This window comes from Podarcis vaucheri, assembly GCF_965113315.1.
Source record: "Podarcis vaucheri genome assembly, chromosome: 15".
NCBI lineage: Eukaryota > Metazoa > Chordata > Lepidosauria > Squamata > Lacertidae > Podarcis > Podarcis vaucheri.
The window spans coordinates 7414924-7437717 of record NC_138753.1 but is presented as its reverse complement, the minus strand read 5'-3'; the positions used below and the strand labels follow the sequence as shown (position 1 = coordinate 7437717).

General features: G+C 45.7%; 1 protein-coding gene across 6 annotated transcripts in view; it reads left to right on the top strand.

Annotated features, from left to right (window-relative positions):
- The window catches only part of ACACA (acetyl-CoA carboxylase alpha), a 194265-nt gene that overhangs the window by 41834 nt on the left and 129637 nt on the right, over positions 1 to 22794 (top strand). For all 6 annotated transcript variants that reach the window (XM_082200776.1, XM_082200774.1, XM_082200775.1 and 3 more), the window contains 14 exons: positions 632 to 802; positions 5463 to 5624; positions 7007 to 7170; positions 7786 to 7936; positions 8861 to 8964; positions 9299 to 9380; positions 9877 to 10022; positions 11444 to 11594; positions 12398 to 12532; positions 14238 to 14384; positions 15492 to 15680; positions 16308 to 16408; positions 17563 to 17651; positions 19709 to 19833. In XM_082200776.1, the coding sequence (XP_082056902.1) occupies positions 632 to 802; positions 5463 to 5624; positions 7007 to 7170; positions 7786 to 7936; positions 8861 to 8964; positions 9299 to 9380; positions 9877 to 10022; positions 11444 to 11594; positions 12398 to 12532; positions 14238 to 14384; positions 15492 to 15680; positions 16308 to 16408; positions 17563 to 17651; positions 19709 to 19833 (1917 nt within the window). The remainder of the gene's footprint in view (positions 1 to 631; positions 803 to 5462; positions 5625 to 7006; positions 7171 to 7785; positions 7937 to 8860; positions 8965 to 9298; positions 9381 to 9876; positions 10023 to 11443; positions 11595 to 12397; positions 12533 to 14237; positions 14385 to 15491; positions 15681 to 16307; positions 16409 to 17562; positions 17652 to 19708; positions 19834 to 22794) is intronic.

Here is a 22794-nt window from a genome sequence, read left to right as displayed (position 1 = left end):
ATGCATAATTCTACACACCTCTTTCACGTCCCCTATGGCTTGTCCTAGAGCCAGCTGGTTATTTTTATGACTGGATAAGCCTCACGAAGATAGGAAGAGAGCCCGCGGCTTTGCATGCAGAAGGTCCCAAGTTCAGTCCCCAGCATCTCCAAATAGGGCCGGGGAAATTTCCCTGTCTGAAACCCTAGACAGACACTGCCAGTCAGTGCTGACAGTACTGAGCTACATAGACCAAAGGTCTGACTCCATAGAAGGCAGTATCCTGTGTTCTACATTATCTTGACTAGTAAACAAATTGGCAGTGGCTGTTGTGGCTGAGCAGTTAGGAAACTGCTCTCTGGAGCTTTCCGTGTGGGTTCAAGTCCAGGGAGTGTTTCCTTCAAGGTCTCTTGCAACTCTACAGTTTCATAATTCCTAAAGGCCAATGTCCCTTAGAAGTAAACAAATCTCCTCTCTGGCTCTCAAATTGTGCAAATAATTTTTTTAAATGGTTTGCACGGATGAATAGGACTTATGCATGTGATCTTGACAGCCAAGCAGGTTCGTATTGGCCTACTCCCTCAAACAGATGCAGAGATTTGGCATTTCCATTTGATCCTTTTCCTGTCTCTCTCTCTCTCCCTTTTTAAAGTGTGCGGTGAAACTTGCCAAGATGGTGGGTTATGTGAGTGCTGGCACAGTGGAATACCTTTACAGCCAGGACGGCAGCTTCTACTTCTTGGAACTGAACCCCCGGCTCCAGGTGGAACATCCCTGCACAGAGATGGTGGCCGATGTCAACCTGCCTTCAGCTCAGCTACAGGTGAGTCAGGAGCTCTTGCCATAGGCCACATCGATTCATTTGTATGCTGCATTTCCCACAAATAGATCAATGCTCAAAGCAGTCTGCGTGGAAAAACGAGCCGTCCAAACGCAATAATGATATAGAATACAAAAGCATAATGACATGACAACATCATAACACTAAGGGCAGTGGGGGCGACGGGGACATAGTGCTATGTATTGCAACATTGACCAGAATGTAGATGCAAAGTCATGGAAAAATAACCAGAAACCCTGCAAATGGATATGTTTTAAGAAGATATAGGAGCAATTAAGTGTTAACAGCCATGTTTAAAGGAGAGAGAGATTCTGAAAAGTCATCAGAATATTTTGTAAAAGCGAGAATTGGGAATTTCGTGGCACATGTATTTATCATATTTCCCATCTTGGGGAGAGCAAGTTTTATTTTTATTTTTTAATTTATTTATTTATTTAATTTAAATTCATCATTAATACACATATACAAGCATACAAACATACATTTCATACAATCCTTAAAAATGTTCAAACATACTTACACTCAATCCCACAAATAGTTCCTTTCCCCATCACCATCCACCAACCCTTCACCCCACCTTTGTGTTTGACTTCCAATCTACTCAATTACAATTTCTTTCCACTTCTATTACTTTCTTTCACGCACCTTTACCCTAATTTCATACTTCTTTTTCTATTACACATTGTTTTCCATCTTATTTGATATTTCAGTATTTGAAACGGAACTTGTTTATTCTAATAGGAGTTCTGATTTCTCGATATGATTTTGCAAGTATCTTTTAAACACCTTCCAGTCCCTATCTATCTTTTCTTTTGAAATCCTTCCAATTTCTTCCATTGTTTTGGATATATTGTAATACTCCAATAATTTGGCAAGCCACTCTGTTTTTGTCGGTATTATACCACTTTTCCAGTTTTCCAGTTTTTCCAGTGGAGAAGGGGAGAGCAAGTTTTAATGAAGAATAATAATGAGCCAGACACCATTTGCATTATCCATTCTTTTTATTACTAGGTATTCAGGCTACATCAATTTATATGCATTTTTTCCTAAAAGCAAATTCTATTGTAAATTTTAAGGCATGTTTTTCACATGTAATGTTTTGATACTCGTACACTATAATAATTAAATAGAATAAATTATTTTTAAAAACACACTAAAAACCAACAATTAACAGTTCATTTAATGCACATCAAAAATGAAATGAGCATAAAGCTCACTGATATGCCAGGAAAAATAATAATAATAATAATAATAATAATAATAATAATAATTATTATTATTATTGATGATGATAATAAAAGATGCTTATCCGCCCTTCTTCACAAGGCCCAAGGGTGGCTTACAGTGTAAAAAATACAGTGTTAAAATCAGTTAAAGCTATTTACAGTCAGAAGAACTTCCCCTGCCATTTCTTTAAAAATTTTTATTAGTAAACCAAATATAAGGAGCTTAAAGAAATACAGTGGTGCCTCGCAAGACGAAAATAATCCGTTCCGCGAGTCTCTTCGTCTAGCGGTTTCTCCGTCTTGCGAAGCAACCCTATTAGCGGCTTAGCGGCTTAGCGCTATTAGCGGATTAGCGGCTATTAAAGGCTTAGTGGCTTAGCGGCTAAAAGGCTATTAGCGGCTTAGAAAAAGGGGGGGGAAGCGGGAAAAAATCAGAACACTTGCAAGACGTTTTCGTCTTGCAAAGCAAGCCCATAGGGAAATTCGTCTTGCGAAGCAGCTCAAAAACGGAAAACCCTTTCGTCTAGCGGGTTTTTCGTCTTGCGAGGCATTCATCTTGCGGGGCACCACTGTACTCTTATAGCAGGTTAAAGGCAGCAAAAGGTTGGACATTATTACTGAACTTGCTGTCCCAAAAAATTACCAAAAAAATACCTATTTTTCCATATCCTCCAGCATTTTTTAATTCATTAACCCAAGAGTTCACCAATGGGTCATAGAAATATCCAGTAATTTCATGTCCAAAAGCAGCCCCAAAGCTGATGGCACTGGTGAACAAATACAGTGGAACCTCAGTTTTTGAGCATCTTGGAAGCTGAATGCTTTGGTTTTTGAATGCTAAAAACCCGGAAGTAATAGCTTCTGTTTTTGAATGTGCCTTGGAAGCCGAACGTCTTACGAGGCGTGTTTCTCCATTTTCTCAATGAGCCTCGGTTGTCGAACGTTTCAGTACCTCCCCACCAAATAGCCTCAGCCTAAAAATACTTCTTCCAAGTTTGTCTGGAAGCAGCTCCTTTAGGAATACAGTGGTACCTCTGGTTACGTACTTAATTCGTTCCGGAGGTCTGTTCTTAACCTGAAACCATTCTTAACCTGAGGTACCACTTTAGCTATTGGGGCCTCCGGCTGCTGCCACGCCACCGAAGCACGATTTCTGTTCTCATCCTGAGGTAAAGTTCTTAACACGAGGTACTACTTCCGGGTTAGTGGAGTCTGTAACCCGAAGTGTTTGTAACCCGAAGCGTTTGTAACCCAAGGTACCACTGTAATAATAATAATAACAATGATGATGATGATGTTCCATCTGGATATAATAATATATATTATAATAATGTGCCCTGCCCACCTGGCTGAGTTGCCCCAGACACTCTGGGCAGCTACCAACACATATAAAAAATATTATAAGACAGGCTTCCTCAAACTCTGCCCTCCAGGTGTTTTTGGCCTACAACTCCCATGATCCCTTTCTAGCAGGACCAGTGGTCAGGGATGATGGGAACAGTAGTTTCAAAACATCTGGAGGGTCGAGTTTGAGGAAGCCTGTTATAAGACAACAAACATTAAAAGCTTCCTGATAGAGGAAGACTCTCTGGGCTCAAGGGTGGGGCAAGACAGGTAGAAACAGCTGCCTCCTGGTGCATGCAGCATGACTCCCCCCCCCCCTTTGCTCTTGTGGAAGGATGCGATGGGTAGCAAAGCCTGGGCCCCATTTACAAAACTGCTGCGTGAAAGAACTGGTTCTACTGGAGCTGACTGGGGGGGGGAGGAGGCGGGGAAGTAGGGAAGAAGTCTTCTGAGTCTCCATCCCCCAGTGTCGTAAGAAGCGAGTCATGTAATCACTGCAACAGCTGGGACAAGATTGGAATGCCGATAGCGGTGAGACTTGGTTTTGCAAAAATGTTACCTAGTGAGTCCTAAAAGGGCTGCTCCCTGGCTCTTTGCAAATCCTCGGGTGTGTTTCCCAGTGCGTGGGTTGTATCCAGCTAAGTTCCACTCACTTTCAAATTAACAGCACCAAGCCAGCCATGCTTATTAACCTCACAGGGTCCACTCTGAGCACGGCTTATGCCACCCTGTGTTGGGTTTTCCTTTTGGACGGGATGCAGTATCAAAGCAGCCTCATGTTTAACCACCTAGCCTGATAGACATTTTCCAAGAGTGGGAAACACCTGTAGCTCTCTGGGTGCTGTTGGACTACAACTCCCATCATCCCTGATCTTTTAGTCATGTTGGCTGGGCCTGATGGGAGGTGTAGTCCACTACATCCAGGGCGCCCCAGGTTCCTTATCTCAGATGTTATTATATTTTGCCCCCCAAAAACAACCCTGCAGGTTGAGCTAGGCTGAGAGATGACACTTGGCCCAAGACCACCTGTGAGCTTCGCAGCTGGCCAAGGATTCAAACCCTTGCCTCCTTGGCCTATTCTTGTCGCTCCATCTGATTAGTGTATATGTGGAAGCTGGGGGCAGTTTGACCCGGTGGCAGTAGCCCCAGGCTAAAAATTTGGGGAAGGGGAGAGATGCTGAATTCGTGGGGTGGGGAGAGCCTGCGGCTGTGGCTCAGTGGCAGAGCATCTGCTTTGCATGCAGAAGGCCCCAGGTTCAATCCCTGACATCTCCAGATAAGGCCGGGAATGTCTCTTGCTGAAAGCCTTGGGGGGCTGCTGCCAGTCCGTGTTGACAATACTGAGCTTGGTGAGCCAGTGGTCTGAATCGGTATAAGGCAGCTTCCTATGTTTTTATGTCTGGATGTCGTTAGTAAGCAGGCCATTTCTCTGTTCATGTTTCTTGGTTTTCATCTAGTAAACACCTTGACAAAGACATTGGAGAGTGATTGCCAATCAAGGCAGTCAACACTGGGCCGAAAGCAAATGGGCTGTTTCTGCAGAGCAGGTGTGGGGAGCCTCTCTCCCTCCAGATGTTGCTGAACTACCACTCCCATCATCCCTGGCTGCTGGCCATGCTTGCTGGGCCTGATGGCAGTTGTAGTTCAGCAGCATCCGAAGGGACAAAGGTTCCTCGCACCCACTGTACAGGATCGCTCCATGCATTGATACGCTATTGGCTTACTTCTGCTTGGGGCCGAGGGGATTTGCAGTCCAAAACATCTGGAGGGCATCAGGTTTACAAAGGCTGCTCCGCACTGATCAGCAGAGATTCTTGGGGGTTTTGGACAGGAGTCTTTCCCCCAGTCTTTCTTGGAGATGCTGGGGATTGAACCTGGCACCTTCTGCATGCAAAACGGATGCTTTGCCACTGATCCACAGGTGGCTGTTGGAGGGAAGACAATAGTGAGCCAAATGGACTAAGTATATACGGCAAGCTGCCTATATTTGAATGATGGATAACTTCTTACGTTCATCTGTTTAGTGGCATGCAATTAAATTTTTAAAGTGTCATTATTTCTCTTCTTCTTAGATTGCCATGGGAATTCCCCTCCACAGGATCAAGGATATCCGAATCATGTATGGAGTGTCTCCCTGGGGGGACAGTCCTATTGACTTTGAGAATTCTGCCCATGTGCCTTGTCCAAGGGGTCATGTGATTGCCGCCCGCATCACGAGCGAAAATCCCGATGAGGTGACTGCAAGTTATTTCTTCTTTCTTTTCCAAGTTGTGGTTGATAGTGGTATACTGCATCCTACAATCCCCACGAGTATATTTATAAGACACATGACAATTGCTTTAATCTTGATCTGCAAATAGCAATGGCCCCAGTTGATAGCCACAAATATGTATTAATAAATGACACTTCTAGTCTGCTTTTACTTTGAAAGAGCAAAAGGCAGTTTTGCAAGCTTTTATTTTTTATTTTATTTCCCCCCATTTAATTTTGCAATATTACATTCAGTTGCACTTATCATCATTCTTTACATTACATAGTGTGTATCTATATATCTATATCTATATGCCTATCTATATATCAAATATATTTATCTATTTTCATTATTGCACCATTGTGACTTTCCTCCACTCATGTTCGTCTTCCAATGTTTTTCTTTCCTTTACTATTGTGTTAAAATATGCAAGCTTTTCTTTTCCTTTCCCACTGCTGCTTCCTCCCCCCACCCCAGTTTATCTTCACAACAACCCTGCGAGGTACGTAAGTTTAAGAGACAGTTTCTGGCCCAAGGATGTCCAACTACATTGATGAGTGAGGATTTGCATCATGTGACAAGTTAAAGTTTCTGCCACTGTAGAGGGTAACCTGACCTCTCCACTAACCTTGTTTAGAAAAGGATATTCTAGCTCAGAAAACAATGCATATTTGTGGTAATGATGGGGGGTGGGCCAACAGTACATTTCCAGTATCGCTTATTTGCTCAGAGACAGTAGGAAAACCACATGATGCTCTCAGCATCAAGACACTTCTTTTATTATTGTTGTTGTTCATTAAATTTCTATAGCATCCTTCATCTGTAGATCTCCGTTCACAACATAAAATCACAATATAAAAAACACAAAATACATAATAAAAATAAGAACAAAAGCCAACCATTTACCCTCCCCTCCCACAACACATTTAAAAGGGCATCAGATGTCAATCAGCCAAAGGCCAGGTTGAAGAGGAATGTTTTTGCCTGGTGCCCTAAGGGTCAATGTAGTCAGTACTGAGCCAAGTGTGGTGCTGATAACACCGAGGTTGCAGGTTCGATCCCTGTATGCGACAGCTGCATATTCCTGCATTGCAGGGGGTTGAACTGGATGATCTCCAGGGTCCCTTCCAACTCTACAGTTCTATGATTCTCTGACCAATGGGCCATCTCAGATTGAGTCCGGAGAACCAAAGTTTGTGACCACTGTCCCAGAACACCGAATGCAGTCCTTTCCAGAATGTAGGGAGGATAACAACTTGCATTTCTGTGTTTCACTGATCTGTGATTGTAATTGTGTGTCCCCCCCCCCCCGGGAGTTTGTGCACGCAAGTAATTTACATGTGAATTCTCCCTCTTGCAATTCAGGGGTTCAAGCCCAGTTCTGGAACTGTCCAGGAGCTGAACTTCCGCAGCAACAAGAACGTCTGGGGCTATTTCAGTGTCGCTGCTGCCGGAGGACTTCACGAGTTTGCTGACTCGCAGTTTGGTCACTGTTTCTCCTGGGGAGAAAACCGTGAGGAAGCCATCTCGTAAGTAGGGAAAGACTGTAGCTCAATAATGGGCTGGGCTGGGGGAATACCCCAGGGCAGAAAGTACCCCGCCAGGTGTTGGTCCATGCCTATATGAATCCCCTGCAATTCAGAAGATTGACTGCTATGGAGTTGGCCATGCTAACCCTCAATGGATTGCAGAGCATTCTGTTACATTTCTACAGCAAATAAACCCAAGCTCATCTTTTAAGTCAGGTGCGGGGAACAATTGGCCCTCCGGATGTTGCCAAACAGTGATTCTCATCTTCTCTGACCCCTGGGGCCACGTTTGCTGGGGCTGATGGGAGTTGTAGTTCAGCAGCCTCTGGAAGGCTCAAGGTTCCCCACACGAGCTTTGCGGGATCTTAAATGACATAGCGTTGTAACCAGCTCAGTCTTACTCAGAATAAGTAGTCGCTGTAATGAATGGGCCTAAGTTCATAATGTCTATGGGATTCAAATTGTAAACAGGGAATGGAAGGGAAGAAATAAAATAAGTAATAAAAATGTTATTTTAAAATCATGCAACATCTAGCACAGCACATTACAATTGCTACAACAGGTCTTCAAGATGGTGGTTTTCCTTCAGCTGCACCCCTTTTTCCACCCCTTCAGGAACATGGTCGTGGCCCTGAAAGAGCTTTCCATCCGGGGGGACTTCCGGACCACGGTGGAGTACTTGATTAAGCTGCTGGAAACGGAGAGCTTTCAGCAAAACTGCATTGATACTGGCTGGCTGGACCGGCTGATTGCAGAGAAAGTGCAGGTGTGGCTTGGTTCATTTCCCCCTGGATTCCCCTGCCCCTAAAATTCTGGTTTCAAAAATTAATCTATCCTTAACAACTAGATGCAAGATGCCGTAGCTTTCATCATCAGCTTCCCCCTCTCCTTTGTTTCCCTCGTTTCTTTGTGAGATAACTCTCTAAACCAGACCTGAGAAACCTTTGGCCCTCCAGAGGTAATAGGACTCAACTTCAGCAGCCTGGGGCGCATATATATAAAATGTCAACTGGGAGGGAGATTCCCTGTGTCCACCCCCTTTAAAAAAAAAAATACACCCCCAATGTATTGTTATCTGAGATGGATTTCAAATGCTGCCAGGCATTTTGTTAGCCAAAAGAAGAAGGGTGTAAATAACAAGCCAACTTGGATGGCTTTAGAAGAAGATTAGATAAATTGGTGGAGGGTATGGCTACGTTCTGGCTCCACTGTCAGAGGTAGTACGCCGTTGAATTCCACTTGCCTGGAATCGCAGGCGGGCAAAGCTGCTGTTGCCGTCAGGTCCTTTTTGGGGGCTTCTCTTGGGGTCTTCTGGTTGTCCACTGTGAGAAAAGGATACAGTGGTACCTCGGGTTACAGACGCTTCAGGTTACAGACTCCGCTAATCCAGAAATAGTACCTCAGGTTAAGAACTTTGCTTCAGGATGAGAACAGAAATTGCGTGGCTGTGGCAACGAGAGGCCCCATTAGCTAAAGTGGTACCTCAGGTTAAGAACAGTTTCAGGTTAAGAACGGACCTCCGGAACAAATTAAGTTCTTAACCTGAGGTACCACTGCACTGAAGTGGATGGGCCCCCCTTTGGCCTGATCAAGCTCTTACCTTACGCTCTCATAGAAAACTGCCAGTTAAATCTGGGCTGGCAAACTGTCCGCTTTATTCCCACCTCTTTTCCCCTCCCTTTCTTTCTAGGCAGAGAGACCAGACACCATGCTGGGAGTCGTGTGTGGGGCTCTGCACGTGGCTGACGTGGGCTTTCGGAACAGCGTCTCCAATTTCCTGCACTCCTTAGAGAGGTGAGGCAAAGCCCTTTAGGACCTTTGAAAATGAAACCAGCTTCCAGTTCACAGGGGAGCCGGGGGTTATGCTGGGTTGCGCTCGTGACTTGCTTGTGGGCGAAATGGGATTCTGGACTTTGCTGTGATGCTGAAGCATGAGTTTCCCATTTGGACGGGTGTGTGGTGTGTGTGGGCAAAGCAGGGACCCCCATCAGTAGGCGAAGCCAGAGCCAGTGATGGTCAGAGCAAACTAATTCCAGTGGTTCCCCCCCTCCCCCTGCTGCCAAGTATCCCAGGGATGAGCATTAGTTATACAGTTGTTAATTTCCTTCTCCTCGCAATAAACTTTCAGGGGCCAAGTCTTACCTGCTCATACGCTGCTCAACACAGTGGATGTGGAACTTATTTATGAAGGAAAGAAATATGTGCTGAAGGTATGTGCCTCACAGCAGATTGTTAAGAGTGGGATACCGTGGCCGCCAAGTGCAAAAGGTATATTTTGGTGACAATTCCATGTAAATGCGGAATAGGGGGTTCATTCATTTCTTGTGATTTGCATCCCGTGGACTCGAGAGTGGCTTACAGTAGTTCTTCCTAAAACGGGAAACGGGAGCTCTTTACGCTGCAACATTTTATTGCACATCCCATTGGGGGGAGCAATACCTGTACAGGGACAGGAAACATTGGCTGTATGCACTGATAATTCTGCTCAGTGTAGACCCATGGCACAAGGTAGGGGGTGGGGAATGGACAAGAGTAACAAGGCCTATTAATTTAAACGGGTCTACTCTGAGTAGGACTGAGTTAGATGCTACCCCACTGTCTCTCCCCTCCCCACCCCAAAAAGCCTAAACCAGGTAATGCATAACCAAAGGTTTCACATGAGCTTTGGGAGTCCATATCCATCCCTTGTTCCTCCTGCCCTTACAGGTGACTAGACAGTCTCCAAACTCCTATGTCGTCATCATGAACGGCTCCTGCGTGGAGGTGGATGTTCACCGGCTGAGCGATGGAGGGCTGCTCTTGTCCTACGATGGCAGCAGCTACACCACCTACATGAAAGAGGAAGTGGACAGGTAGCGTCCCGTCCCCCCATGAATATTTTAATGGTCACTGGTGATCAACTCTGGGTATACTCCTGTGTTGAAAGCAACAAGCCTCTGCCAAATATTCTGCATTCTTTACAAATTATGCATGCTTAACAAATTGTAGGGCTAAGGTCAGCACCAACACTCTGAATTGCACTCGTTTTAGAAATAAATATGTAATATCAACCAGCAATGGGTGAAAGCATCTAGGACAAAGAGCTGGAAGTCAACTTACTGGAAAAAAACCTGTATGAAATCTGATGTAATTTAGCATTGGTTTGTTAAAAAATTGGTAAACTAATATTTGGCAGAAGAAGAAGGAAGAAGAATTGTGCTCGGAAACGTACTGGGAGCCAATGTAGGTCTTTCAGGATTGGTGTTATATAGTCCCAGTTGCTGCTCCCAGTCACCAGCCTAGCTGCCACATTCTGGACAAGTTGCAGTTTCTGAGTTGCAGAAGTCCAAGTGGGAGATAACCAGGGCATGTACCACTCAGGTGAGACAGGGCGCAAGCAGGCAGGGTCTCAGCTGGTGTGCCAACTAGAGCTGGTAGAAAGCCGCCCTGCACCGAGAATTAACCTGCACCTCCATGGACAGCTGTGAGTTGAAAATGACTCCCAGGCTGCACACCTGGCCCTTAAGTGGCGCAATTACCCCATTCAGGACCAGGGAGTCCCCCACACCTGTTTGCCCCCTGTTCCCTAGAAACAGTACTTCTGCCTTGTCAGGATACAACCTCAATCCGTTTACTGCCATCCACCCACTCTGCCTGCTGGTTGGGGTTGAGTGGAGTTGCTTCCCAACAGGAAACAGAGGATCGCAACTTCAGTTTCTCTATGCATACTTAAAAAACAACTTACCCTACCCTGCTTCTGCTTGTCCCGTGCTGAAGCAAGGAGATTTGTTAGCAGTGTGCTGGGAGGTGCTTGATCCTGATGCTGATACCCCGCAGATGTAAAGCTGGCCACTTGGTATAAGGCAGCTTCCTATGTTCGTGTTTAAATTAGCTTGCAAACCATGAGGACTAGAATCTTGTTTTATTTTTTAGGTCAGTGGCAGAGGGTTTGCCTTGTACATAGGAAGTCCCTGGTTCAGTCCCCCAGGCGGGTCTGTTCTCTGCCTGAAGTCACTGGAGAGCTACTGCCACCCAGCATAGATAATACTGAGCTACATAGACCCAATGACCTGACTCGGCGTAAGGCAGCTTCTTAGAGCTCAGTAGTAGAGCTGCTGCCTTGCATTCAGAAGGTCCCAAGTTCTATCCCTGGTATCTCCAAGCAGGACTGGGAAGGACCGCTACCTGCCTTTCAGTGTAGCAATACTGAGCTGAACGGACCAAAGGCCTGGGGTCACTATAAGGCAGATGTTGAAGCTGTTTTCATTCTCTGCCTTTGTGCCTCATTGCTTAGGTACCGCATCACTATTGGCAACAAGACCTGCGTCTTTGAGAAGGAGAATGACCCGTCCATCCTGCGTTCACCTTCAGCAGGGAAGCTCATCCAGTACGTGGTGGAAGACGGAGGGCATGTCTTTGCTGGCCAGTGCTATGCCGAAATTGAGGTAAATCCCCCCCTCCCTTTTGGCCCTGCTGGGTTCTTCCTTCTTCAAGGACCATCTGCACTCCTCTGATCAGGTCAAACTTTTGCTCCTTGCGGCTGAAAGCATTTGCCAACAATTCAAATGGGGATCAAAAGCTATTCTAGGGATCATCTTGTGCAAATGGAAATGCTGAAAGTACAACATGGATGTAACAAGCCTGAATCAAGGATAAAACCATAAGCAAGGAAACAAAAGGACAGAAAAGCGATAAAATATTGGATGGGTGCAAATGGAAGGGGGGGGGGTAAACATTCCCCTGTGAGGAATGATTGCTTTTTGCAAAATGACTTGAGGAATGATGAGTACCGGTCCTGAATCTGTTGTTTGCAACCACTGTACATATTTGGAAATGCTTGGAGAAGCGTCTTTCTTCTCCAAGGTCTCCTTTGTTTCCATTCTTGGCGCACCCTCACTTTTCAGACTTCACCAGATAAGCTCAGTATAAGCAACAGAATCCCAGAAGCCTGTATATCATGGCTTGATAATGATGTGCCTTTGATTAGGGTTCAAGTAATAGGCAAACTGGGAGATGTGAAAATGAACTGGTTCCCGCGATTGCAAATGCAAACTTTTGCTAAATTTCTCCTTAGCAATTGAGGCCCTTGACTTTCTATGGAAGTTTCTGTCTAAGCATTTGTGAAATAATTAAATATGGATTTTTGGAACCAGCTTTTTGGTAGTTCAGGGTGGTGGGGAGGGAGAGAAAGGAAAGCAAAATACCATGGAAATCTGAACGCATTGCTTTGTCTTGTCTCGCCTCCCAGGTGATGAAGATGGTGATGACTCTGACTGCCGTGGAGTCAGGCTGCATCCACTATGTGAAGCGTGCAGGTGCGGCGCTCGATCCCGGCTGCATCATTGCCAAACTGCAGCTTGATGACCCGAGCCGAGTTCAGCAGGTGAGGGGTTGGGGAGCAAAGGCAACTTTCGGAGGGCAGCCGAGAGTCAGTTCCTGAGAGCTGGTGCCGAAGGGCCGAGTCGATGTTGCCTGGGACAAATTCCAGCCGAAACAGGAAGTGTTTTAGTGCCCAGCAGGTCAGCTTGAGTAGGTGGGAACAGTTGGTGTAGTAGTTCAGGCCTGGCAATGATTTTTTATGGCTGTATCATGAAGCCGCATGCCTGTCTTGGATTAAGGAATGGCTAGTATTAAAAAACACTGACATATTAGATCTAGAGGGCTTTAACAATCATTTTGGTTGGCATGCTTAGTTATGTTATGGCAAGGCGAAAGTCCACAGAGACTTTACGAACCATGTAATAAGAAGGTCCCTATACACAGTCTGGTTAAAAAACAAGGGTATCCTGGAACAAAAGACACCCTGGTGGCTATCGCTGACGGAAGCCATGGCAGTAAAAAAGGTTAACATGATGAATGATTGGGTTACATATAAAGAAATTATCTGTGAAGAAGGTAACCAATTAGAACTCAAGAACTTTGAAGAAATAGAAAGTAGAGTGACCAATTTCTTACAGTACCACCAAATCCATGACCTATTCAAACAAGATAAAAAAGGGCTTTAATAAAGAACTTTCAAGGTTTGAAAGAGACTTGATATATAATGAAGATAAAACACTGTCTAAAATGTATAAAATTTTATTAGAATGGTCAGCGAAGGATGAGGAGGTAAAATCTGCCATGGTAAAGTGGGCAAGAGATTCAGGCCATAACAGACAACTCTCAGATTGGCAAAAACTGTGGAGGGAACATCTTAAGTTTACAGCTTGTTATTCTGTTAAGGAAAACTACAGGAAGGTCCTCTATCGCTGGTATATAACACCAAGGAAATTAGCGATGATGTACAAAAATAATTCAGATCGATGCTGGAAATGTAAGAAGGCGGTGGGATTGATGTATCATATCTGGTGGACTTGTAAAAGAATGAAGGAATTTTGGGACTCAATTTATAACGAGTTGAAAAAGATGTTTAAAATCTCATTCCCAAAAAAACCTGAGGGGTTTCTTTTAGGGAGATCCCAAGAGATCTAAAGAAATTATTTATGTACGCCACCGTGGCAGCGAGGGTTTTGATTGCACAGAATTGGAAAAGCGAAATGATACCATCAATAAAAGATTGGCAGATCAAACTGATTGAATATGCTGAGAAGGATAAACTGACGGGACAGATAAGGGATCAAGCGAGACAAAAAAATTAGCAAAGATTGGAATACATTTAAACAATACCTGAAAGACCACTGGGGAGAATAAACTTTTTTGACTGGTTTAGATTAACTCTTGTAATGAGAAACATCAAAAAGTAGCAGATAAGCTGGTTACCAACAATCTGGATTCACAATGATAGGCATCTGGCCAAGAACTTCAAAAGAACCAAGTAAGAAGGGGAGGGAAGTCAGAAGTAATTAGAACATCAGTAAGTCGAATGACAAAGAATATATTTTTGTTTTTTCTTTATTATGATTTGAAGACATTTGTTTACCAACAAGAAATTGAAACTCCGTATTGTGATCTTACATTAAGTAAGCATTTCTGTTGTAAAAAACCAATAAAGATGAATGGGGGGGGGGAGAATCTTTACAGCTATTCCATCCCACACTGCAGCCATGGTTTCCCCCTTGTGATAATTGTGTTTTCGTTGGTCCCCCAAGGCTGAGTTCCACTCGGGGGCCTTGCCACAGATCCAGAGCACGGCGCTGCGGGGAGAGAAACTCCACCGCGTCTTCCACTATGTCCTCGACAACCTCGTGAATGTCATGAATGGATACTGCCTTCCAGAGCCCTTCTTTGGCTGCAAGGTACCATTGACACCCCCCCTCCTTCTCCCCCCTGTTGTGTGCAATGGGGGCTTCAAAACTGTGTGATACAAACGCCTGAGTTCTTAACCGTCTCTCTAAATTTAAATCCTTCCGTTGGAATAAGTGTTTGCATATTGTGATTTGCATATTATTTGCTATTTGCAAAACTCTTGTGGCGTTTGAGTTTTTCGAGGGGCAGTGGGATAAGAGTTTTGGGGAGGGGGTGCAGAAAATAATCTCTGGGAAGTTGCCTGCCTTTAAATTTCTGCTTATCTGTAAATGAATGTAAAAATCTAATACACATCTATTTTATTTGAAATACAGTATGGTTTTTGGAACTCTTAGCTCTCGAAGCCATCACGATTAAACAGGGTTTGAAACAGGCTCAGTGTATTTATTTTTTAATTATAAAATATAATGCATGCAACCTGTAAATCACACATAATATGTTCAGATGCTCGAAATAAATTATTACATGTGTCTCAAGGAATCTCTTACAGTGTTGAGAATTGTCTCCAAGAATTCTCAAGCCATTTATTTTCATTGATACATAAATAATTATACATATCTAATATGTATTTATGGTTGGCATCCGTATGTCTTGGGAGATAATGGAAGAGTGCGCTTTCAGGGGTAAAGTCAAACAGCTGGAGAGTTACAGCGTCTGCTGTGGCTGTAGCTGTAGAGACCGATACAGGAGAGACCTGTTTTATTGCAGTGGGGACAGATGAAGGCATCCGGTTGTGCTGCTATACAGATGCACCATGGCGTTTCTCCATTTATTTATTTTATTAGAAATACAGTTCCTGCTTTGGGAAGCACAACAAACAGGTTTTGAAATGGATTTTTATTTGTAATATGTTTTACAGCCAGCTGGGTGGGGTATAAAAATAATGATGATGATGATTTATTTAAACTACAAAACACAGTGCATGCAATCTGTAAACCACACATAATACACTGACATGCTGAATATAAATTTCTACATATATTTATAATTGAAATCTCTATGCAGCTTCCAATGTTCCTCTTCTCTTCCCCCCTCCTTTTAAAAACCAGAAGAAATATCCTTCATCTTCCTTCCTCCTTTTCTTTTTTTGAATCCAGCTGAAAGACTGGGTCGAGCGGTTAATGAAGACCCTCCGAGATCCCTCCTTGCCTCTCCTGGAACTTCAGGACATCATGACGAGCGTTTCCGGGAGGATCCCTCCCAACGTGGAGAAATCCATCAAAAAGGAAATGGCCCAGTATGCCAGCAACATCACTTCCGTCCTCTGCCAGTTTCCCAGCCAGCAAGTAAGCGGGGAAAGTACTTTGCAGTGCGGAAGAAAGAGCAGGAGGGGCATTTGTTTTGGGATGCTGGGTGGAATGGGACTTGCCAAGAGAGGGTCAGGGCGGTGTCCAAAAAGGTGTATGCACATTTTTTAGATTACATCTATATTTTTTCTTTCTTCTGTCGTGGAACTCCAGGCACTATATCTGGGTAGTGTCCCATCCAGGCACTGATCAGGCCGAGACCTGCTTAACTTGAGCAGGGTAGCTGCCTCATGTGCTTTTGGACCCAAGGGCGGGGAATGTTTCTCAGCCTAAGGGATGTGTTCCCTTCCGAGGGGGCGCTTACCAGTGCTGGGCGGAGCCAGACGGAAAAGTGGCCAGGGGCACTCATGCAAATTTTACTGTGTGTACAGCAGGCTAGTTTAACACACATTCACATGCCTCTCTGTCTCCTCCACCCATGCAAGGAAGAGGCATTGTCAGAGTTCATTCCAGCCAAGCAAAACCCCTGGAGGAGGTGCAGTGTAGGGCCCCTGAGAGGTGCAGCCTTGGGAGAGATCCAAAGGCCATTTAAAGAGGCCCGGGGCCCCGCATTCGAATCATGGTTCCCCATCCCTGGTTTCACGCTTTTCTCCTTCCCTCCCCCAGATCGCCAACATCCTGGACAGTCACGCGGCCACCTTGAACCGCAAATCGGAGCGAGAGGTCTTCTTCATGAACACCCAGAGTATCGTGCAGCTGGTGCAGAGGTGAGCCTGGCGTCAGAAGTGTGTCAGGGTGAGGGCAGAGATGTGCCCATTGGCATAACTGGGAGGGCTATCTGTATGTTTCCTCCTACTTCCGGATAGGAACCCTAATAGCAAGTACATCTAGGGGGCCAACTGCAAAGGCGACAAGGAGTGTGGAGTCATGGCATCTAATGCAGCGTCCTTCTTGTTCTGAAAACTCCCACAGATGAGAGCAGCCAGCATACAAGGGCTCTCAGAGCGCCAAAACCTTGCCTTTGCTTCAGAGAGGTCTTGCTGAGCCCCTGGCTCCTAATATAGTAGGAGTGGGACTCTTCTCATCATTGAGCCTTCATTGGAGTTACTGGGCAGATTTGCTCCACCCTCTCTCTCTCCCTCAATACCTGTTCCTGTAAGAAATTTACTTGCTTGGTTCACCACTTGGTTGTGACCGGGGTCCCCTAAACTATGGCTTAGCAGGAACATGCAGACTTTGGGAGAGGAGATTGTGGCTGTTTTGTTCCTCCCCAGTCCTTGGTTCCCCCACCCCTACATTAATGCCCCACCCCTCCCCAATCACTGGTCATTCTGCTGCTATACTTAGCTAAACCATGGTTTGGCTTCAGCATGTTTCCTGAACCAGGGCTTGTGGTTTCGCTCCTTCCAGAATAACCACAAGATGTAGCTAATGTTTTTCATCTGGTTTATGACTTTTGGTTCACCAAGGAGAGTTAAACCCTGGGATTGGGCAACACGCTAATTTAAGCCAAACCATGGTTTACTGCAGCATCAAAATGGCCAGCGAGGTGCAAAGTGGCTGTGATCTCCACTGAGATCTCCCCTCTGGGAGCCTGCACACTTTTCGATTTCCACAAAACCGTGTTTTGGCTTATTGTGACACATAAAGCAGGCTGCTGTATGTTGGGAGTCCCATCCCCTTTTTAATCCTAGAAAATGAAGACCGGGTGGAGATTCCATTTGCTAGGGTCCATTCCATCTTGACTCTGTTACACCATGCTCTGCTACAAGATCAAGGGATTCAGTGATGGATAATGGACCCAGCACTTGGATTCTTGGAGCGCCCAGTCTACTTGAGTTTTGTCGCTGGAGAGCTTGACAAAGTCCAGAATCGTATGATCACGAGGGCTAGCTGCTTCACTTGGGCTTTTTCATTATAGGTACCGGAGTGGCAACCGGGGGCACATGAAGACTGTAGTCATGGACTTGCTACGACAATACCTGAAGGTGGAAACTCAGTTTCAGCACGGTAAGTCTCGCACAGCTTCAAGATGCAAAGTTTGGGTTGTGGCTGGAGGGGACTTGGTGGAGGGTGGAGACGGCCAGAGTGTGAGGCACAAGCGCAGCGTGGCTGTATGCTTTCTTTCATCTTTTATTTTGCAACTTGGATAGAAGTGTTGCAAGAAGAAGTCTGGCCACCAGGTGGCAACTTATGCTAAATGCAAGTTAACCCCATGCCCGCTTTAGGCAAGAGCTAGGCTCCATCCGCACCATAATTTCAAGTACTGTTCTACCACTTTAAACAGTCGCAGCTTCCCCCAGAGAATCCTGGGAACTGTACTTCGCTAAGGGTGCAGTTAGGAGCTGCAGAGTTGCCTGGGAAGAGGGACTGATTATAAACCATTCTGGAAAAGAGACCTGAGTGGAGGAGCACCCACAGCACTTGATGAAAAATCTGCGTGTGTTTGTGAACCTAAAATGGTTTGCGACTCCTGGACTCTGATGGCTTTTAAAAAGGAGCAGGCAAATTCATGGAGGCACTCTGACTCTAAATACCAGTCGCTGGGACTCGCAAGTGGGGAGAGTCGCTATTGCCGCACTCAGGTCCTGCTTGTGGGCTTCCCATGTGTGTGTGTGTGTGTGTGTGTGCATCTGGCTGGCTGCTGTGAGAGCAGGATGCTGGAGGGGCTTCTGGTCTGGTCAGCTACAGGACTCTTCTGATGTCCTTCCGCGGCCCATGGCCACCAGGTGGCAGTAGCAGACTGCACAGCTCTCAGTTCTGGATATGTAGAGGGGAAACCCTCCCGCTGTCGCCTTTTTGCAAGCCTTGCTATCCTCTTCTTGAGAATTGGGAGATTAATTTCCACTCCAGATCGGTGCAGCAGATGACCTTGTAATGGAAAATCCAGCGTTCTGGCTTTTCTCTTAAGGAGCAGTGAATGGGGTAGGTGGCAGGCTAAGGAGGGAGGTAGGTGGCGTTTCAAGCGCCTTCCCCTCGAGGCTCACTTTGCACAAGTATTTGTGTGCAAAGCAGGCTCTGTTTGTTGCAGAGCCTTCTTGGCTTGGCCGTCTTCTGTGTGAGCCGAGGGTGCACCTTCGAAGGGCCATAGCTCAGTGGTAGGACATTTGCTTTCAGGCTCAGGCTCCTGCCTCTCTAGGTAGGGTTGGGAAAGTTTCGTGTTTGCATCTTGAATGAGTTGTAAGGGACCCCCAAAGGTCATCTATCCCAACCCAATGCAACACAGGAATCTTGGCTACAGCATTCATGACAGATGGCCATCCAAACTCTGCTTAGAAACCTCCAGCGAAGGAGAGAGTCCACCACTTTTCAAGGGAGTCCGTTCCACTGTCAACCCTGGGAGCTGCTGCCAGCCAGTGTAAACAATGCTGAACAAGGTGGACCAGTGGCCTGGCTTGCTATAAGGCGCACGGCTAGCTACCTGACAGATTAGGGGTCTGGTCTCCGGACACAGAGAGGGCCTTCTCCACAGCAGCACCCCAGTTATGGAATTCTTGGTGCTGACTTTGCTGACATTTGAGTTCCACTTACCTGTTGGGCTCAGGCAATTTCAGGTTGCTAGCTTTGGGCTTGCATCACCCGAACCCCACAGGTAAGCGGAGCTGGAATGTCCTTCTCTGTTCTTGAAAGGAACATAGGAGGCCTCCCGTTGGTCCATCTGACCCACTCTTGTTTACACAGACTGGCAGCAGCTTTCCAGGATTTGAGGCAGGGCTCTCTCCCAGCACCAGGAAGGAGGAAAAAGCAAGATCAAGTGCAGTGGGAGGCAGGGTGGGAGCTGAGGGAAGCTGTTTTGTTATTGCCATTGTCACTATTCATTATTACAACTGGGAGACAGAAGTAAACCTTGTGGATCCACTGCAAAAGCAGCCAGAGATCTACTGATAGATCTACATCTACCTTTGACAGTATAGGAGTGCCCTCAGACCTGGAGAGCCACTGGTGGTCTATGTGGACAATGCTGTAATGGACAAATTCTCTGATCTTCTGTAAGGCAAGATCTCTATTAAAGCGCCTCTGATTAAGGATCCTCGGTATATACATAACACCTTGCATTCTGGCTGCAGGTCACTATGATAAGTGTGTCTTCGCCCTTCGAGAAGAGAACAAAACGGACATGAACACTGTCCTCAACTACATCTTCTCCCACGCCCAAGTCACCAAGAAGAATCTTCTTGTGACAATGCTTATCGTAAGTCAATGAGGTTTTGTTCTTTGGACTTTTTCTAGCCCCATTCATTGCTCAGAGGTTTGTTTGCTTGTCTGGAGCCTTTTTAAAACACACACACACACTCACACACATATACTGGTACGTCTGTGGCCAGCAACTGGGCACAGACGTCCTTGAGTTACTCTGACTAGTGTGCAAACTTCTGTAAGTCAGATTTTGGTTTGGAGGGTTTTTTGTTTGTTTGTTTTTGGAATGCAATCAGTATTTACTTATTGCAGCCATAGGCTATAGCATGCCCAAAACACTGACATAAAAGCATAAGCAATTAAGGGTCCCGATTCTCACTTAGCATACAAAGCATAACTGAACCACATTGTCTGAAGGCTTCTTGTGATTTAGTTTATTCAGATTAAACAGTTGCTTTTGCCATCCGCTGACACATTATTCAAAATACCTGCCCTGGTTTTCTTTGCTGGTGCTGCAAATAATGTATCTAAATGGATATGTGTGTGTGTATGCAATTGTACATGCATGAGTATATATGAAAGAGAGAGAAAGTCGCTCTGCTCAAACGGCAAGCCTGTCATCTTACTTACAACCAATCATGGAGTGGCTCTGTCTTCATTGGTTATGACTCCACCAACACCTGGTCTCCCTGTGTTCTGCCCCACCAGTCCAGCCACTGCTGCCGCTTACCCCAAAACAATGTCGCTGTATCCATTTTACTCAAACGGGTGCCTCCCAGATGTTGTTGGATTGCCAGGTCCCAGCAGCCATCACAGCCTGTGTTTAGGGAAGGGAGGGAGTTGCAGTCTAGCAACATCTGGAGGTCTGTGTCATGTACTGACCACCCAGGGCATTGGGACAAATGATAAGATAGCATTAAGCAAAAGAAAGGAAGAAAGGTTTGCGCCTCTGCGGCTTCTCTTCTCCCTAACAGACACAGCAGTCAGCTCAGATACCAAATGTAACACATTGTCCCAAAGTGCAAATTGGCATCCGCAGGACTCGATGCACAGCTGGAAGGCTTGAAGGAACATGGGAAGCTGCCGTATACTGAGTCAGACCATTCTGCCATATAAGCTAGTCCCATCCACACTGACTGGCAGTGGCTGTCCAGGGCTTCAGATGGGGGTCCTTCCCAGGACTACCTGAAGATGCCAAGGATTGAACCTGGAGCCTTCTGCATGCCCAGCAGAAGCTCTGCCCTCTGGCTGTGGCGCCTCTCTAATTACTGTATTTTTTGTTCTATAAGACTCACTTTTTCCCTCCTAAAAAATAAGGGGAAATGTGTGTGTGTCTTATGGAGCGAATGCAGGCTGCGCAGCTATCCCAGAAGCCAGAACAGCAAGAGGGATCGCTGCTTTCACTGCGCAGCGATCCCTCTTGCTGTTCTGGCTTCTGGGATTCAGAATATTTTTGTTCTTGTTTTCCTCCTCCAAAAACTAGGTGCTTCTTATGGTCTGGTGCGCCTTATAGAGTGAAAAATACGGCACATCATATATTTTCTGGGTTGTATCCTAGGCAGAGGGAAGTCTATAGACATCAGCAACATAGACCCATTAATTTCAGCAGGTCTACTCTGAGTAGGACTTAACTGGCAAGAACCCTCAAAGCGGGTGTGGGAAACCTTTGGGCCTTCCGGAGGCTGCTGAACTACAACTCCCAACACCCACAGCAAGCATGGCCCAAGGGGAGTTTCTCTTCACCAACCTCTGGAGGACCAAAGGTTCTGTGTTTGGATTTATTTGCTGTAAGATGAGGCGCTAACATCCCACCCACCTTTAAAAAATAGATCTGAAACATGGGCATTGTACCCCAGTTTTTCAGTTCCTGAAAAAGGGGAGCGGAGGGAGGGAGGGAGAGGGAAAAGCCCTTTCGACTCATTTTTAAAATAACACTTCAGTGAAGAAAATGCCTTTTTATGGGTCACGTGGGAGAGTTAACACCAGGATTGATGGCATCAATCATAGTCTGTGTCATGCTTTCGAAGATGCTAATTAATGGAGTTCTCCTTCCCAACCCCCTCATCTCCCCTTGCTCACCCACCCACCTTTTTTTTTTTTGCTAAAGACTTTGTGGATTCTTGTCACTAAAAAAAATCGATTGCCAAATCTCAAATTTTAAAAACCAAAGCCCTTCCCTCCCTCCCTCTTTAATAAGAACAGCTGACAAGTAACATGGCTGCCCAGACAGTCCCCGGGTTCTTTAAATACTAATTTATAAGATATACCTTGCTTTAGAAAAACAAAACAAAAAACCCCTCTCCCCCCTCCTCTCCCTCTCCTCCCCCCTTCCTTTCTCTCTCTTTTTTTGCGGTGTGATTGTAAGTAACGCTTGCCTTAAGAATCTCATTATTTGAACACGGAGCCATATTTCCTCTGAGAATTCTGGAGTAGCTTTGAGCCGGGGCTGTTCATTTCTCAAGTAATCATGCCGGCATGATGGAGAGAGAAAATGGCAGCTGTTCGCAGCTCAGGCCTTCAATTTTCTTCAGAGTCCAGTCACTCAAGTGTGTAATTACATGGGGGTGCCGGGGAGGCGTTAGGCCTTGTCAAAGAACCGTTTGAGGCTTTTTCGCTCGCCGCCTTTGCCAATCAGGGCAGGCAGGAGCCAATGAGAGTGCCGCCGCTCTGCTTTGTTTTCTTGTTGTCGTTCGCTTGGCGATTTCTTCTTCCGAGGAGGAAGGGGCTTTAAACTTCTCTCCCTGGTCCCAAACACCCTCCCTCCCTTCCTTCCTTCCTTCCTTCCTTCCTTCCTTCCTTCCTTCCTTCCCTTCCCTTCCTTCCCTTCTTCCTTCCTTTTTCGCTTGGATCACCTGTTGAGGAATTTTTTAAAATGGGAAGGGACTTATTGTCTCCCTCCCTATAGGGTGAAACAGGCCCTATAACAAGAGCCCCACTCTGGACCAGGTCCTGTCTCCCCACCCCATCCCCAAATCCAGTGTTGCTGCTTCTCTTTCCTGCAGTCGCCAGTCCAGAT